This window comes from Xenopus laevis, chromosome 1L, assembly GCF_017654675.1.
Source record: "Xenopus laevis strain J_2021 chromosome 1L, Xenopus_laevis_v10.1, whole genome shotgun sequence".
Lineage (NCBI taxonomy): Eukaryota > Metazoa > Chordata > Amphibia > Anura > Pipidae > Xenopus > Xenopus laevis.
In genome coordinates, this window is record NC_054371.1 from 43,705,669 (window position 1) to 43,725,740 (window position 20,072).

Here is a 20,072-nt window from a genome sequence, read left to right on the forward strand (position 1 = left end):
CCGCGCGGCCTAGGGGCGCCGCACACTGAAATCCGGCGCTGATAACAGGATTACAATATCTGAAGCCAAACTGAACAAAAAAAAATGATAATTTTAATTATCATCATAAAAATTATGGTTTTTAATTATTTTAACAGGACAAGACTATTTAAAGAAAAAGTTTATTGTTGGACTATAACTCTACAATTATGGTGTTTTTGGATGTAGGAACTTACAGGAACCGAATCTTATTGGCCAACTAGGCTGTAAAAACCTCCCAGCAATTGTTAGTTGACCAATTAAAATGCAAGGGGGGGGGATTTTGAGAATTTAAAGTTTGCATCACTATGTTGTTGTTCACATTTGATAAAGGGCTAAAAAGCTCAAAACATGTTGTGATTTGTTGAATAAAGGCACATTGTAGCAGAATTATCCTGCGCCTATGGTATCATTACCCGATTTTTGGATTTACTAAGCTGCTACTATGTGAGCCTAGTAACAACTAAAATACATTATTTACACCAACCACACTGTTAGACCATACGTTGGGATAAAATCTGTGACAATGAAGATAATTGTAAGAACGTGAGCATGTATTATAACAATAAGCATCGCCAATAGGCCTAAATTATGGAAGTTGAAGGAGGTATTTCACTGTATTAGCCGTAGCAAGCAATTTCAGTCAGCAAAAGCAAACAACAGCTTGATAATTGTAAATAAGGTATAAAGACTTCAGTGTTACACACACACCCTCAGGGGGTACCCTAAAAAGCTAAATATATTTTGTGAAGAAAAGATCCCAAAATAGGATTAAAATATCTGAAGCCAAACTGAACAAATCAGTACATTATTTACCAATCACTCAGCTCTACTTGACTGAGAGAATGTGCAGACCTGACAGGCTTACTTTTCTCACAAGGAGCTTCCACAGTAACAGTTGGTGTGAGGATGTTATTCAGCATGGAGGAGGGTGGGACTTTGCTAGTTGCTAGGTGACATCATAGCTAGTGAGAAGCCACTCCCATTCAGCAGTAGCTTGAACAGTCTCTAAGAGAAAGCACCCTCATTGCATGTCATCATTTATCATTTTACAAAAAAAGTAAGCATTTCTGCTAAAGAAATATATTTGAAGATTTTAATATTTTCACCTCAACTATCCATTCAGAGAATTTTATTTTCGCGATAGATCCCCTTTAAAGCAGCCCTCCCCCAGCAATGCAGGTCAGCAGCCCCCACAGAGTAGATACTGGTCAGTGATTGGACAAACAAAAGAACTACAATAACAGCAGTGCTTTGCATCCTTCCTACCAGCTTATTGGTTGCGTCACAGGCCGGCTGGGAAAGCCAATGAGCTGAGAGCAGATGCTGCTGGGGATGCAGAGTGTTAGAATGATGGCGAGGGATAAGAAGGTGTCAGTGCAGCGATGGCTGATTGTCCCCAGTTTGCTCATCCTGTCACTCTGCCTGCAGTCTGGTGGGGGACAGAAGAAGAAAGAGGTACAGCTTCATTCAATGCATTGTCCAGTCTTATAGCTAAACACAACTGTCTTGTGTTATTTTCTCTGTGTTTGCCCAGGGCCTCTTTAGTAAAGGGGCATTTGCCCAGAGGCCACTGATTCTAGAGGGCCCACTGTGGTTTCAGTTACACATTATTAATATTGATTAGGCTCATGTTCTCAGCTGCAGAAGTCTGACTGTGTCAGGCCACCCGTACCCCTCCTTCCCTGTCAGCTTCAAATCCTTCCATAGCAAGAGGCAGTGCATCTGTTAGTAGTAGGGGGTGGGATTAAGATCTCTTAGGCTACATGTAACAAGACTCTCTCATCCCTTGCTTTGCATAAGCACATGCTGACTATTGTTTACGTGTGTTTGTGTAGATATATATGTCTGTATGTGTGTGTATTTATATGTATAAGTGTGTTTGTGTGTCAGTCTGTGTGTCATGTGCATGTGTCACTCTCCCACTGTCTTACCCTGCTCTATTCTCTACTATTGGTATGACATTTTCATTGTAGATGTATTTTAAGGCACTGATTTTCAATTTGGCCACTTTTGGGGCATTTGTATTAGTTTTGTTTAAAGATAGCACAATGTTCAGGGCTGGGTTGGATGGGACCAGTGGAGTAACTATAGAGGAAGCAGACCCCATGGTTGCTGGGATTGATTGGGGAAAAGGGGGGCCCGACTGTGGAGTCGGCTTCCTCTAAAGTATTAAAGGAATTGTTCAGTGTAAAAATAAAGACTGGGTAAATAAATAGGCTGTGCAAAATAAAAAATGTTTCTAATACAGTTAGTATTGTATAATGTAATGTATAAAGGCTGGAGTGACTGGATGTGTAACATAATAGCCAGAACACTACTTCCTGCTTTTCAGCTCTCTTGGTTTACACTGACTGGTTACCCTGGTTACTAGGCAGTAACCAATCAGAGACTTGAGGGGGGGCTACATGGGTCATATCTGTTGCTTTTGAATCTGACCTGCATGTTGAGGATCAATTACAAACTCACTGAACAGATATGTACCATGTGGCCCCCCTTCAAGTCACTGACTGACTCAGAGTTATAGAGCTGAAAAGCAGGAAGTATTGTTCTGGCTATTATGTCAGACATCCAGTCACTCCAGCCTTTATACATTACTAGTGATGGGCGAATTTGCTCCGTTTCGCTGATAGGTTTGCGAATTTCCCCACGAAATTCACGAAAAATTCATGAAACAGCGCCGGCGTCTCGTTTTTTACTACAATTTTTTTTTGCCAGGGAATTTTTGCGGGGGTTTTGCGAATTTATTTGCCGGCGGCGAATCACGCAAATTCGTGCCTGGTGAATAGATTCGCCCATCACTATACATTACATTTTTGGCTAACTAACTATATCAGAAACATTTTTTATTTTGCACAGCCTATCTATTTACAGTTTTTATTTTCACACTGAACTGTTCCTTTAAAATCCCCACCGCTCGTCTCCTTAAATTGAAGTGACCGGGCACCTTCGGGAGCATGCGGTGGGGGAGGGGGACGGGACTAGCAGAGCAGGTGAGATAATGAACACCGGGCCCCACTAAAGATTTTTTCAGCTGGGGGGGGGGGGCGTGGTGGTTTGAATGGGACACATATTGGCATTCTCGCCTTGGGGATGTAATCATTTTCAGACATAGCACTGAAAGTGTTGGCCTGAATGAGATTTACTACTAAACAGCAAATGAAATAGTAACATAGTAAGTTAGGTTGACACACACCCAGCAAGTTCAACCTCTTACGTCTATATAAAGTAATGCAACAAAAAAAATATGTTCCCTTTTATAAATAATCTACGATAATAAGATACTATAGTAGCATTTCTGAAAAGGGTGGTTCACCGTTAAGTTAACGTTTAGTATTGGGGAAGGGCAAATAAATTATGCAGTCTCGATTGTGCAGCGAATTTCTGCATTTCAGCACTGCCGAATAAATTTGCAAAACTGCAGCGAAATTTTGCCGGTGTCAAAAATTGTTGGTCGCGCGTCAAAAAAGCCGATTGCGTCAAAACCATTGTGCTTCAACATTATTCGGACGCCCATTGACTTTAACGCCGGCATCAAAATTAACGTGCGCGTCAGAATTGACACGGGCGTCAAAATTCGAGTTTCATGGATTTTTCGCCATTTTGCGAATTTCGTGGGAAATTCGCTAATTTTTGTGTGAAGCAAAATTGGACTAATTCACCCATCACTATTTAGTATGTTATAGAATGGTCAGTTCTTAGCAACTTTCTTATTTATTTTTTCTAGTTTTTAAATTTTTTGCCATCTTCTTCTGACTCTTTCCACCTCTCAAATTGGGGGTCATTGACCCCATATAAAAACACAGTTCTGTTTGGCTACACATATAATGTTATTGCTACTTATTATTACCCATCTTTAGATTCAGGCCCTTTTCTAGTCATGTTCCAGTCTCTTATTTAAATCAATGCATGGTTACTGAGGTAATTTGGACCCTAGCAACCAGATTGCTGAAATTGCAAACTTGAGAGCTGCTAAATAAAAAGCTAAATAATAGCGACATTTTACCACCCCTGGGAACTTTCATGGTGCTTGAGTTGAGTATTTTAACTTGCCTCATTGGAGCAGCTCCCCTGCCCTTTTGGCTCTCCAGCTGATATTAAACTGTGACTTCTAAGCATCCTACAAAGAGCTAGTAAAGAATGTATGTAAATACACCTGCATGTGTGATGTTTACAAGGTGTGCTGGTTGATGGTTCGCTATTACATAAAATATATGACAACTATTACTGTTAATATGAGATGTTTGTATGGACCAATAACTAAAGTGACTTTATTTCCCTGTTTAGCTTAAGAAGTTATAAGCAAACATATATGTATATATATGGGAAGCAGCACCCAAAGCTGCCAAAACAAGAAATAGACTTGCACAGTACAGCTGTATGAAATTGATGTCAATCAGGCAGGTTTGATTTTAATAGTTTGATGATGTGCCCCTTAGCCTGACAGCCCCTATTCTGGTCCTTGCAATCAGATTGCTTGGCCCTAGGGCTAAAAGAACGGATTAGGCCAATATCACCCACCTTTGCTGGACATATTTGGCGACCTTGCCAAAGGAGTGGATCTTATAATGTATGGCCACCTTGACACTATGCTCAAAACTTCTCAAAAATCCCTTTGTAGAGGTAACATTTCATTAGTCTTGATCTGCTTCAACCCACCCTTGAATTATACAGTACACTTGTCCCCTCTTTCTATGTTTCTCATGTTTATTTTCCTTGTAAATTGATTCATTTGATCTGACTTGATAATGAGAATCCCTGCCATAAGGCTAATACCACATGGGGGCTGATCTCAGCCTGTGGGAAAGCGCCCCAAAGCTGACATTCACTTTCTTCTTTACATGCCCCCGAAACAGCTGTGTTGGCCTCAGTGCAGGCACATACTCTGAATTTCAGTGTGAAAACGAAAATTTCCAGACAGAAATTCGCCGCATGTGTCTGCCAGTGTTTGGCGCCCAGGACAAAACTCGACATACTAGTGAATTAGCGTAGTCTGAGCGAATTTGCGCCTGGTGAAGTGTTGCGATGGGTTGCGAAACGGACGCTGGCTAAAATTCACTGTTTAGTGAATCTGCACCTTTGGGTCTACCTTTGCACAGCTACCACACACATTAGGTTATATTGTATATCAAACTAACAAACATCTCTAACATATAATTTACCTATGATAACTGACCCACAGGTTTTATAAAAACATACTGGGTTTAGCTCAGTGTATTAGTTTGTTCAGAGTGCTAGCTAATTTGTTACTATTGCTTACTCTGGAACAGAGAGAAATTCTAAGAACCCACTGTTTTTGTGTGTGTCTTTGCGCTCATCAGGCTTATCTGCGCACAGATTTCCACCACCACAAGGCTCCATGAAATATAAAGTCTAATGGAATTTTGTACATTTTTAAAATGTAAGGAAGTACACGAGCTGTTTTCTATCCAAAAACACCATCAAAATTAAAGTAAAAACTAAATATTGTGAAGAACAAGCCCCAGCAAACCACATAGGATGATTTCACAGTGACATGGTTGGTTTATACAGTGATCCAAAGACCTTCTATGTTTATGTAAAATAATAAATAGTTTATGTTAGCAATATTATTTCTCTGACCAACCTACTCTGTGGGAGAAAAGAAAGAAAGTATCTCTAGTATAGGTCTCCATTGTGATTGGATTAGTGGAAGAGTTTATATGCCGAGAACTTCCCACACCAGTCAGTTGAACTGAAGAAGCTGCTCGGATGAGTAGTGAAACGTCTTCATTGATTACTCAGCAAGTCCAGTTGTTTTTAGATTGACCTATACTAGATATACCATGACCTGGATGAATGAAAATCTTCATAGTCAAAGAAAGTATCCCCTTCTTTTTGATCAGAAAAAACACACAAAAATGATATGTTATCGCTATTTATAAATATAATATAAAATATAAAAAAATATAAATAAGTCCCGTATTTTCTAGCTGATTGTTTTACTAACTGCGGGACCCCACAAACGTGAGAGTTATTGGATATACAAGATGAACACTGTATACCCACATGGTATCAATGAAAATAATCTCTTCACAGCATTCATTTGAATACTTTATAACAAGATCTATTAATGAATTTTATACTGGGATGGTTATCCATTATAATTTTATCAACCAACCAGCAGTTTGTCGAATAAATCAATATGATCACTAATGATTCATATACTACATAATTAACGAATAAATAAACACTTTTTCCTTATATTACAAGTAACTGTTAGCATGGGGTATGAATAGATTTAATGGAATCTGTACAATTCATTTATATGCATAAAATAACAAGAAATAAGAAATAAAGAATATTGGATATTCAATCCTTTTAAATTAAGAGTAAGTTTATTAACAGTTTTTTAATATTTGTATTATAATCAATAAAGATACATTTTAACAATGTAGTTGAATTAATCCCTACCAATAACAATATCACCTGGAAGTCAGGCTAAGTTTTCCTATAATTATTATAGCATGGCTAACATGGAACGCACCATCATACATAAGACGTCATCACGCTATACGCGATCACGCTGGCGCACTTTGGAAACGTCATTGCGCTGAGCGTAGGCATGCGTAATGACGCCGGCACATGTTCGAAACATTATAAATATTTTGCGTCCGTGGCAGCACACACAGCCTTGAAAAAGCAATTTGCGAAACGCGCGTCGGTTTTCTATTTCTCAACGGTTTATACCATTTTTATACAAAACCTTGGGGGTTCTCTTAAGAAAAAAACTTTTTATAGTGATCTGGGCGCTTCTCTTAGCCCATATTAAGGAGATTCCTTATCTGCATTCTTAATTTACTGTCTTCACTATAAGTGCTCTGGAATTTGTGTGTTTTTTTTAGAAAAGATAGCTCTTCAATCCAGTTAGTTAAAATAGAATTGAGACCACAGTTCCAGAAGCACTGACTTCTCTCTCTTTGTGGGGTCCCGCAGTTAGTAAAACAATCAGCTAGAAAATACGGGACTTCTCCACCCACTTACCTATTTCCTTTTCATACCTTTTCTTGGAATCAGAGATATCAATAATTGCACTTTAATTGATTTCTAAGTGAATTGATCACAATCTGTTGGCACTTTATCACCCTTATTGGTGTTTTAGTTGAATTTTAGTAATTTAACAATCAATTAATGTTAAATGAATTGTTTATGAGTTAGAAATTACAAAGCATATACAATATTTAAAAGAAAAATCAATTGAGTCCTAGTTTTATTCTATTTAATGCTATTTAATTAAGGTCAAGCACTAGCACTTTGTGGGACTATTTATTTAAGGGGGAACCAACATATATAGAATCACGGGATTAAATGGTTTAACTGAAATCAAATCATATAGTGATAACATATAATTTTTGTGTGTTTTCCCCGTCTTTTTTTTTCTTTCTTTTCTCCTATATAAAAATTCAATACTGACAGAAGTCAGATCCCCTCTTTTTAATCCATTTTATATATCTGAAGATAGATCATTCCTTTTTATTGAAACCTACTGTGCGGATAATTCACAATGGGATTTAGTGTTGACATCATGGTATACATGTTGACATGTATGAAACAATATTTCAATTGCACGGCTCATTTACTCACCATGTCATCTGTATTCAAGGTAGTCGTGATGATAATTATTTTGGATCGGACTATAGAGTTTTCTAATGTTTTGTATCATAAGCTATGAGGTTTTTTTCTGTCAGAGGTGTCAGGATAATTCTACAGTGCCCTTTGCCACCACATTAGTTGCCCATAGTAACAAGTCAATTTTTCTTAAAGAATGAATGCTTTGTGCACTCATGCAAAACTCATGCTTATTTGGCTGCGAGGGGATAAATTATAAGTTCATTAACTGGAGTAAAAGCTTTGTTTTTCAAAGTAATTAAGGCTTTCAAGATGATTTTTTTTTTTTCTGCCAGTGCGTTAAATTAACCTTTATTTTCACAAATTAAAAAGCCTATTTTGGGATCTAAAGCTGAATTTTTTTGTCAGTTCACTTTAGAATTGCTGAATAACCACTATGGAACATTAACAAATTGCAGCTTTACAAATTAATACCATGAAAAATATGACTATATAGTATTTCACTCCTTTATTTCTTGCAACTTAGTGCTCTAATTTCCCCTATAACACCTTCTCTGACAGCAATCTGTACTGGGCACTGGATGCTGGGTTTAGAGCATGCTGCTGTATGTTTCTGCTGTGTACAAAGTAAAATGCAGGGGAAGGCATGGCGTCAATTTTAACCTTGTTCGTTATTAAAAGAACAATATATGACCCCAGTCCTAGATCAATACATTTTTTAGAAAAAATAAATGTATGCAGCCATGACCATAATGTTGATACCAATTTTGCCTGTAATTGGGCGGAAATGACGTCACACGCCAAGCATCGTCTGTTTGGGAGTCTTTGTAACATGCCATAAGGTATTTAAACTGCATGTACATATATATTCTTCCTGCCTTTTTGATCTTTCTTATATTGAGGAGTTTTTTTTCCCTGATGAAGACCACTACGGTGGTCGAAACGCGTCGGGTTTTTCTATGATGTTTGTAAGTTTTTAACAATATGTTATAATAAATGTTGATATTTTTATATAAGTCTATGTGTGCAATCCATAGATATAGTTATTTCTATGATATTTATTAGGATGCTATGATTGGGCAGCCCCCCTTGGATTAACACCTCAGCATGCTAATGGGTGTGCGCCTTCCAAATTTCAATTTGACTGATTTTGAACCAGTCTTGAGTCCCAGTCTAGTTACTTTGGCCACTTTGGCTATCCTCCTGCCTTGAGTAGTAAGGAATTTATCAGTTTGCCATCATTTGACATGATTGGCTAACCTAGACAGTTCTTTTTCCGCTTTCTCTTTGCAAATTCATGATTTATGATTTGCCAAAAAGATAAATAATAGCAAGAGTGTAGCAGTCAAATACATGAATGTCCAGTTGTCGATGCTTAACTTTTTTAAAAAAGAAAAAATAATGGTATTCTTGCTATATATTTTAAGAAAATGAATAGACAGTCAGATGAAACTAACAGCGTACTGTTTTTGTAAAAAAAAATCTTTTATACCATTATATTTCCTCCATTAATGTAATGATATGTTCCTGAGAGTGTACAATAAAACTGAAATACTTTCTTCTATCCTTACCCTTAGCCTACTGTGCTCTCATTATTACAAAATCACAGAGGTAAACCTTACAATGTAGGTTATAGGCAAAGTTCATATTAGATTATTAGTAAACCTGTACCCTCTAAAATGTCAGCATTGATATTTCTTGGGGCTGAGACAGTGTATATCAAAGTGGTGACACCTCTTTGTAAAGAAATATTCTTGTGTTCTTTTATATGGGAGTTCTTTAATTTTAGAAAAATAAAAAAGTACCATTATTGAAAACATATATTATTTATAGTGATGGGCGAATTTGCGCCGTTTTGCTTCGCCGAAAAAATTGCGAATTTCGCGTGAAATTCGTGAAACAGCGAAAAATTCGCGAAACGGCGCTGGCGTCTAATTTTTTGATGCCGGCAAATTTTTGCCGCGAATTTTCGCAAATTTATTCGCTGGCGGCGAATCGCGCAAATTCGCTGTGAATTCGCGCCTGGCGAATAAATTCGCCCATCACTAATTATTTATGGTTTTAAGAATTGTTTAAAGAACCCCAGGGCTGTATGGCTGCAATCTTTGTCTGCAGGTGTGCCCAACCCTATAGGCATAACAACTACCTGCAAAAACAACACGTTACCCCAATTAGCCGTGTTATTCTTTGATTTCTGATGTTTATGGTGCTAATATTGCACAGCAGTTGCAATTGGCCCCCTGCAAAAAATGATTCACAGGGGCCCCAGGCACAACAATCCATACCCTGTGTCTGCCCTCCCCTCCAAGTAGGAGAGTGGCTGGAGAGGAGAGCGTTCTTTACAGCTATAGAGGAAGCAGAACCCACAGTCCAAATGAAGTAGATGTAGCATCTACATAAATCTTATTTTATGAAGAAATAGGTTTTTTTGTAATTGCCCTATTATTTAACAAATTTGTTCTATGGAATCCAGTATAGTTTGTCCACATAGAAGTCCAAAAGTAGGGGTGGGTACAAACTGCAATAGTTAGCCAGTGACCCTGACTTCCAGAAGGTGACTATAAGAAATGGACCATCTCAAGAAGACGATTAATTTTAACACAACACAATTCATCCCAGGATATTGCTACTCATTCTGCTGTGGCTTGTCAGATGGCATTGCAAGTGACCATTTTACTATGTCATTTATAGTTAGAGGGAAATCATTAAAACGAAAATTATTCCAGTTCCTTGGAGCATTTTTTAATCTTTACATCTGCTACAAAGATATTTGCTTGTAAAATGTTGCTGCTACATTTATTCCCAAGAAGATTGAAATGTCTCTTTAGAGAGTTGGTTTCCACTAATTAAAGATTTATATATTGGGAAGGCTGCCATGGGTCTATTTTATTTTTTTCATGGTCTATTTTTGACATAAAAATGTAATTTAAGCCTCTTAGCCAAGAAAACCTTAAGTAAAAGCCAACTGGGAAAATTGCATTTTATTCCTCTATACCCTTGCACTAAATAGTGCAACAAAGCGTTTCACAAAAATAACCATTTTATAATGTGAAGTCAAAAAATGATTGTATTCATATCAGTATTTTAAATATGCCTGCAGGATTGGATAACTGTCAGCCAGCACCAGTGCTATTTTACAACATGGTCTTCTGCAAAGAAAGCAAATACAGGTATAGGATCCCTTATCCGGAAACCTGGTATCCAGAAAGCTCCGAATTACCGAATAGACTCCATTTTATCCAAATAATCCAAATTTCTAAAAATGCTTTCCTTTTTCTGTGTAATAATAAAACAGTACCTTGTACTTGATCCCAACTAAGATATAATTAATCCTTATTGGAAGCAAAACCAGCCTATTGGCTTTATTTAATGTTTAAATGAATTTCTAGTAGACTTAAGGCATGAAGACCCAAATTACGGAAAGATCCGTTATCCGGAAAACCCCAGGTCCCGAGCATTCTGGATAACAGGTCTCTTACCTGTACTACAGGTACTGTACAGTATAAAGTTTGCCTAAATGCTAGCTCTGCATGAATGATACTTTATTCCCTAAAAAAGGTCTTTATTCATCATATATTAACTTAGATTTATTCTTGCTGTACCTGTGATGATTAGCCATTTTAAACTGCAATTACATTTAGCATCTGTTTTTGGTTTTAAATGTGTATTTTTTTAAAAAAAATGAATGATTTTCAATGTAATAAATTCACGTTGTGCTGTTATTCCCTTAATATGAGGTGTTACAAAAAGCACATTAATTCAGTAAATTGACTTGCAATAACAAGGTTCATTTAATGAAGTAAATGTGTAAATAACTGCTAACCTGATATTATTTTGCCTATTACTATATTTTATGAAGTGGGGCTGATCTGTACATTGGATTATATTTGGTGGACTTGAAATTTTCAAGTCTAAAAAGGTGGACACTTTTTTTTATTTAAGTGGCATCATTGGTTGGTCTTTGCCCTGTTTTAAAGTTGGCAATGCCAGTGTTGCTTGGTTTCTATTAATGATTGCCTGGATTTCACACAGAGAATCACTGTACACTTCCATTGCACAAAGTAATATCCCATTGATTTGGATGTCTTTTAGTGAGATGGCATTACTACTCTAAAATATCATAAACCAAGTGTAACATATGTTCAAGTGAGAATGAACATTTTCTGTGGTATAGAATTTTTTTCTGCCTTTTTCCATTTTCTTTTCACACATTTTTTTCAATTTCCTGTGTGTATACTTGAAGATATGTTTTTATTTATTTTTGATTGCCCTTTTTCTCCCACAACCAGTCTATAATGCTGAACCTTTTGACAACATTATGTCGGTACTATTACTGTTTAAAAAATCCAATGTTGTTTTATTTTTATTTTTTTTTGTTAATTACATATATAAAGATTTTTTTATAGCTTGCAGTGGAAACTGAGATATTTTGGAAAGTGTATGTGAAATGGATAAATTGCGATATTTGTATACAGTATGTTGTAATTCCTTTTCATAACTAAGAAATTAAAATAAAGCACTAGACAAAGTGTAGACAGGTTTTCGACAATCTTCCAATTCAAAGGAGGAAACAGCTCAGTATACAAAAGCGTAGGGGCAAATTTACTTAAGGTCGAATATTGAGGGTTAATTAACCCTCGATATTCGACTGTCGAAGTTAAATCCTTCGACTTCGAATATTGAAGTCGAAGGATTTAGCGATATTCGTTCGTTCGAAAAATCATTCGATCGAACGATTAAATCCTTTGAATCGTTCGAATCGAAGGATTTTAATCCATCGATCGAACAATTTTTCTTTGATAAAAAAAGCTAGCTAAGCCTATGTGGACCTTCCCCATATGCTAACATTGACTTCGGTAGCTTTTAGGTGGCGAACTAGGGGGTCGAAGTTTTTTCTTAAAGAGACAGTACTTCGACTATCGAATGGTCGAATAGTTGAACGATTTTTAGTTCGAATCGTTTGATTCAAAGTCAAAGTCGTAGTCGAAGGTCGAAGTAGCCCATTCGATGGTTGAAGTAGCCAAAAAAACCATTAGAAATTCGAAGTTTTTTTTATTCATTCCTTCACTCGAGCTAAGTAAATGGGCCCCTAAGCCTCACACTAGATAAAGAAGTGACTGATTATTGCAGAGAGGTTCAGCTTCTATCTGTCAGGGCCCAAAGGATCCGCTAGGATTTGCGGACCTAGGAGGAAGCTACAGTCCAACACAGTTCAAGGTATCCGAAGGGGTGAAGAAGAGGAATAGTCAAGTCCAGGCAAAAGGTCAATACAGGCAGCAAGTGTTCTTAGTCGATATAACGGGCAGAGGTCAAACACAGGAATCAATTACAATCTCAGAAACCACACACAGGAACACAAGAATTAGAACCTATAATTGGGCAAAATCTGAAGTGTTCTGGCATCTTATATAGGCTGGTTTTCACGCCAAACGAGCGTGATGATGTCATGTGCCACGTGTTGACGTTATGCATCAGTGCTGCGTGTTTCGACGCCGTACTGGTGTCAGGACATTGCGCACGTTTTGACACATTGGCGTCAGAACTGACCACAAGGGAGGAATTTTTGCCACCATCCATTTCGCACCATTCGCAACACTTCGCCAGACACAAATGCGCTCAGATTACACTGATTTACTAATATGCAGAGTTTCGTCCTGGGCGACGAACGCTGGCGACTTTCGCTAGCCTTACTTCGGCAGTGCGAGCATTTCAAATCGAAGATGCACTACCATTCATTTCTGCCTATCGAAAATTCGCTAGTGATCTTGCGCTCAGGTCAATTTGCATAGGGCGGGAAATTTAAAGTTGTATGGACGTCTTTATGTTAAATGTTGGTGCAAATACTTACAAATTCCACTTTTTAAAACACATGTCCAGGGAACCTTAGTAAAGACAAGAGAGTTAATATAATGCCCTACACATGAGCCCACTGTAAAATGAATGTTTCATATGTTAGGCAATGTCTAAAAAAAAAATGGTTCCCCAAAAAAAGTTTGTTAGGACTATTGCAGGCTATCACGCTGAAAAAAGAAAAAGATGCCAGCGTTTTTTGAACTTTGATGCATTTTCAGCTCACTTATGATGTAAGTGAGAGAAGATTGAGGAAGATCTAGTTTCATTTCAGCACTTCGTCTGGAAAAGTCACTAGCGTTAGCCACTGCCCCCCTTTAGTAAATCTGCCCCAATGTTGGGAGAGAGGTATGTCAATTTGGGGACTGTTTAAAGTTTTTAAAGTTTACATTTACTTATGTGCCAACTACCAAATTATAAAACGTTTGCTTTTACAAATTACAACCATTACAAAGCACTAATTGAAAATTTCTCCTCCCTCTCCACTTTTTGCAAAAAATTGCTCATGCCCATTGGGTGAAAACATACATTATTTTGTGTATAACATCTCTTTAAAAAATATACAAATGTGTTTTTGCCAAGTTTTACAAGTTAATAGTTTTATTCTATATTCTGAGAATGAATAGCATATTTGTCCATCTCATTGTGGGTTTCTCCATTAAAATTACAGGGTTTTTTTTTTATTTTGTTTAAGTTAATTGCTTTATACAGAGAACAGATACAGTACAGCCTTTCTCAATGATCTGTACACATTTTCCTCCCAGAAACTAATTTATTTTCTGTCATGTCACAAGTGTCAAGAAAAGCTGAGAACTTCTGTTTTGCACTGACACTTTAGTTCCTGATTTCTTTTTATGATTTAATTGTGGAAGAACATTGATCTTTAAACTTCAGGGAGGGAAAAAATATGAAGTGGTGCATTGAAATAACTCATGAAGTAAAGATTGTGTTCTTTCATCTACAAGCACTAACAAATATCTAAACATTTGTGCAATCTCTGTGCAAAATAACTCCCACTATGCACTTAGAACTGCTTAGCAGCACCAATGTTCTCTGTCGCTCCATTTCTCTTCCTAGAGCCTTCTCCATACTAAGAAAGGGGATTTGCTAGATGTTTGCCTCCTTGGTCCTGAAAGATTAACAGAGGCATTTTCTCCTGCTTGAATATGTATTTTTATAAAGCAAGATTGCTGCAATAAGTACAAAGGCCATGCTGGGAGTCTGCATGATTCCTGGACCTATACAGAATAAAAATGAGTGCATGTGACTGTAGTAACTTAATCACCTTTATTACTACAGTAACGCTTCAGGTCATTCAAACTTATGATACACCATTTATATTACCCTTTATATTACAATCTAACAAAAAGAAACACATTTGGTGCAATTCTTACCTATTCATAAAACTTAAAAAAAGTATCAAGGGTAATATAATATTGAAACCACTCTAAATAGACATATCCCAAAGCATTGCATTCATATCATTCCAATTCATTATTTGTTTTCCTTTTTTACATATTAAGCACTGCCTCAACATCATAATGCCATCTTACATAAAGAGGAAACCATATAGTAAAATGCAATGAAAAGATCACAAAAGCACAAAAAGAAAGCACAAAAAAAATAGTATAAATCATAAATGAGGTGAAGAGAGTTACATCTTTACACAACCTTAAGGTTTTACAAACCTTAATTTCAAATTCTTGTAACTTAATACTGAGTTCTATTTTCCCCATATACCTGGTAGGCCTTAACCTAATTGTCCCTAGACCCTTACCAACAACAATTAATTTCACCCAGCTTACCCGCTACCTATACCTTCCATTATGCCCCTGTATCTCATCCATGGTGACCATATTCTAGAAAACGTATCTAGTTTATCATTAGGGATTAAGGTCAATTTCTCCAAAACCATAATATTATCCACTCTGAGTTTCACAGAATTGAAATCTTAAGTAGATGTGCGCCATGCTCTTGCAATGACCTGTTTCGTAGCACTGAACATTACCATCGTTAGCTTAAATTGGTCCTTGGTGAAGATTTCAATTGGCTTATTAAATAGAGCCTCATATGGGTCCTTTCTCAGAGAAATATTAAACACATTATCAATCATAGTATAAGTTCGAATCGACAACCCTTTTGCAATGTGTCAGTCCCACCAAATGTTCCCTCATTGTGCCCGTAATATTGCACCCCCTAAAACAATTAGGTGATTGACCAGGAAACCATTTGGCTATTCTAGCCCGGACCATATACCATCTCAAAAGTACTTTAAAAGAAGTTTCCTGGACGAGGGCATTGATAGAGCATTTAGTTGGCTGTTGTAAAATAGTTTCCCAGACTTTATCAGTTTGCGGACTGCCCAGTTCTCGGTTCCAATCATTAATATACTTAATTGTAGTACCGGGGTAGTTGAGATTAATTCTCTATATATTACCGAGACACTTTTTGGGCCCAGGGGTTTAGAGATGCATATAGGTTCCAATATTTGCAGCTAAGCCAATGGGCAGAGATGGTTACGATAAGTAGTGAAAAGCAGGGCTGTGGCTGTTATCGGTAGCTGCAGGAGGCGATGCATGCCAAGACTAAGGGGCATGTTTACTAACATTGGAGATAAATATCTGGAGAAATTTCTGGAGATGTTGCCCATGGCAACCAATCAGCAATTAGATTTAAACAGCCACAGCCAAGTTAGAAAACAAAAGCAAAGATCTGATTGGTTGCAATGGGCAACATCTCCAGAAATCTCTCCAGATATTTATCTCCAATGTTAGTAAACATGCCCCTGATTCTCTTGTAATATGTAGTGTGTCATTGAAGCAATTTAGATTTTTGGCCTGGCATGACTGAACTCTATAAGGGACATGGTGGTAAGTTGGTCCCAATTCCATTTTTTGCCCATGGTTCTGTGATGTTCCTCTGACCTCTACTAGTCTCTGTTCCAGTTAGATAAAATGGTAGGTTGATTATTTGTATTCAGGCTGAAAGGGCTGTGAGTAAGTTAAGCTCCTACAAGTGATGTGTGTTTCCTTCAATCCCTTAAAGGGATTCTGTCATGATTCTTATGATGTAGTTTTTATTTCTAAATTACACTGTTTACACTGCAAATAGTTCACTTTACCATATAAAATTTAAATCCTGAACCAGCAAGTGTATTTTTATTTTTAGTTGAAATATTGGTGTGTAGGCAGACATCTCAGGCCATTTTGCCTGGTCATGTGCTTTTAGGAAGAGCCAGCACTTTAGAACTGCTTTCTGGCAGGCTGTTATTTCTCATACTCAATGTAACTCAATGTAACTGAATGTGTTGCAGTGGGACCTGGATTTTACTATTTATTAGGGAGCTGCTATCTCGTTACCTTCCGATTTTTCTGTTGTTAGGCTGTTGGGGGGGGGGAGGAGGGTGATATCACTCCAACTTGCAGTATAGCAGTAAAGAAGATTATCAGAGCACATGACTGGGGGCAGCTGGGAAACTAACAATATGTCTAGCCCCATGTCAGATTTCAGAATTAAATATAAAAACATCTGTTTGCTCTTTTGAGAAATGGATTTCAGTGCAGAAGTCTGCTGGAGCAGCACTATTAACTGCTGAATTTTTTTTTAAAAAAATTCCATGACAGTATCCCTTTAAAAAGGCATATTGAACTTAGATGCCAGTATGGAACTACTCAGGAGTCCCCAGTTGCTCTGAATTTTTCTTTTATCTTCAAGCATAGAGAAAAAACAATTTTCTTTTTCATTTTGGGAAAAGTCTGTAGTGCAATACAAATGCAAATTGTCTCTAGGCTTGAAGAGTGTTTCAAAATTCTTGATGAATGTATAAATGAGAAAATGACACAGTTTTCAGTTGCTTTAGATTTAGATTTTTCTTTTTTCACAAAAGCCCTTCCTATTTGTGTGGTGCAAAATATTATACCAACTTCTATATAGATGTCTATAAAGGGGGGGGGGTTAATTGTGTAAAGTGTTGTTCTGTGCATGGGCCATTAATAGTTTAAATATTGTAGCATTTTAAAAAAGTATTTTTTAGCTTTATTAACTGAAAATATAGAATGTGACTACAAAAAATGCTAAGCCTCTATACTTCATAAAACTGCAGTGTTTATGATAATGGTTCCCATGATTATTCCATTTAATTATGAATTAAATGCAAGTATGGAAATTGTCATCTGGAAATCCATTGTACCTTGATGGTACCTAAGATGCATGAATCCATGTTGGTGGCAGAAGAATCCTATTTAGTTTATTTCATGTTTAAATGATTATTATTATTCTTAAAGGGCATGTAAAGTCTAAAATAGAATAAGGCTAGAAATGCTGTATTTTGTATACTAAATATAAACATGAACTTACTGCACCACAAGCCTAATCAAACAAACAATTTATGCTTTCAAAGTTGGCTACAGGGGGTCACCATCTTGTAACTTTGTTAAACATCTTTGCAAGATGTGCACATGCTCAGTGTGGTCTGGGCTGCTTAGGAATTGTCATAAAAAAAGCTGCTTGAGTTCTGTATGGCTGGGAAGTAAGGCGGGGGGCTCCCCCTGCTGTTCATAAGTATGATTGTTTCCCTGCTCAGCAGTTAGGGACCATCTGACAATTCCTATTCACAGCAGTAAATGAAGGGAGAATTTCACTGCATACAGTCATGTTTCTTAAAAAAATGGTACACATTTTTTAATTGAAGTATATTGGAGATCAGTTTCTTTTTCATTAAAGAAAGTAAAAATGGGATTTTATTTTTTTCCTTTACATGCCCTTTAAGGTATGGGGATCCAATTTAAGGAAGGGTCCATTCACCAGAAAATCTCATCTCCCATACCTGTAATTTTTGCTAAGCAGTGCAATAATGTTTTTTTTATTAAGGAATAATGTTTGACAATGAACAGAGAATATACTGTTGCTATACTTTCTTAATCATGTAAAGAATTCCATTTTGTATATTGACTTAATTGACATGTTAGAAGATTCCCCAAATCATAAATTTTTGCCTTAAAATATGCCTATTCATGTTTTTAGAGAAACATTGTATATTTGTGCCCTACGAATCACAATTTACAACAGGTCTATTAACAGAAAGGTTGGCATGCCGATTTGAAAACTTGTCGTGCAATTCATTCTTAAAAAAAAAACATATTCCTGACATGGCCTTTTGTACTGGCATTCAACACATTCATTTAAATATAAAGACAAATCAAAGAAGATTTCAGCATTTGCATGTATTAGTCTTGACATTTAGTGGTCAAACTGGCTGACTGAACATGTGTTCTATTGAGTGCTCAGTGATTAGTAAACATTGGTCTTCGCGCATTAAACTGTCCAAATAATTAAAACTCCAGAGGTCTAGCTATTTGGAATTTAATTGTCTTTTTGAAGAGCTCAGTACTACCTACTGGTTAAACAGCATAATGTAATAAAAAAGTCATCATTTCCTTTCATCATTAATAAGTAAGCAAGGGTTATGACCCATCAGGGCAAGATGAAGCCTGCTGTTACTGCACATCATAAAAATGGTATTTAATGTAACACTCTATTCTATAGGCAAATCTTAGAATATATAGTGGCTTTTAAGTTGACAGTTCTTGTTTTCCTTTAACATGGTTTTTGTAAACTAGAGTCTCAAAATATACTGAATGCAGTATAGAAGGAACATTATTACAAAGATGCCATCTATATACTATATCCCTTGAGTGTTTACCTTTTTGAAAACATGATATATTGCTGGGTTTGAAAAAAGACTGATTTAAATTGGACTGTGTTCCTGGGTCTGTTACTGTATAATACTTCAATCCTTAATGGAATTGGATTGGATATCACCCCAGTAAGTCTTATGTAGTTCAGGGCGTGCATTCTTACTTTTGTTTCCTAACTGCTTGACCCTGCATTTATCATCCAAGTAAATAATCCTGTTCTATGGAAATGTACAGCACTTGTCTGGCCTTATTATATTGTGTAGGTTTGAATATGTTCTGTTATTGCAAACTTCAAGGTAATTGCAGAATAAATTAAAAAAGAAGTAAATTAAGCTCAAACCCTGAGGTATTTGATTTATGACACTAATGGAAATTTGGAGATATAGTAAGAAAAAAAGGAAATCAGTTTTTTTTCCAGTTATAGTACTCTAACAATTATTGCACCTTGTTTTGATTTTGTAATTCTAAAAATGAGCAGAGGTACATAAGGCAGGGTATAGAACATCAGGAGGACAGCTAGGGTTGCCAACTGTCTGGTTTTTACCCGGACAGTCCAGTTTTCAGGAGGATTTCCAAATTAGGAAATCCGAACAGTGCTTTAAAGTGAATTGCGCCAATCAGCAATCACCACATCATCAGACCCACCCCAACATCATTGGGCTCGCCCCAGACATTGCCGGGCCTACCACTAAAACCACCCCCCACCCAGTCTCCCACTAGGCAAAAGGTGGCAACCATAAGGACAGCATTACCTTAGGCCAGGGTTCCCCAACCTTTTTGTTCCGAGAGCCACATTCAAATATTAAAAGAATTGGAGAGCAACACATGCATGAAAAAGGTCCCTGGCAAATAAGGTTTGTGATTGGCTATTTGGTAGCCCCTATGTGGACTGGCAGCCTACTGGAGGCTTCGTTTGGTAGG

At 36.9% G+C, this 20,072-nt stretch overlaps 1 protein-coding gene across 1 annotated transcript in view; it reads left to right on the forward strand.

Annotated features, from left to right (window-relative positions):
- The first annotated feature begins 1,326 nt into the window (after positions 1–1,326).
- Positions 1,327–20,072, forward strand: part of tusc3.L (tumor suppressor candidate 3 L homeolog) — an 84,661-nt gene continuing 65,915 nt past the window's right edge. Inside the window, exon 1 of the mRNA XM_018230223.2 lies at positions 1,327–1,476. Within this exon, the coding sequence (XP_018085712.1) occupies positions 1,342–1,476 (135 nt within the window). The 5' untranslated portion in view covers positions 1,327–1,341. The remainder of the gene's footprint in view (positions 1,477–20,072) is intronic.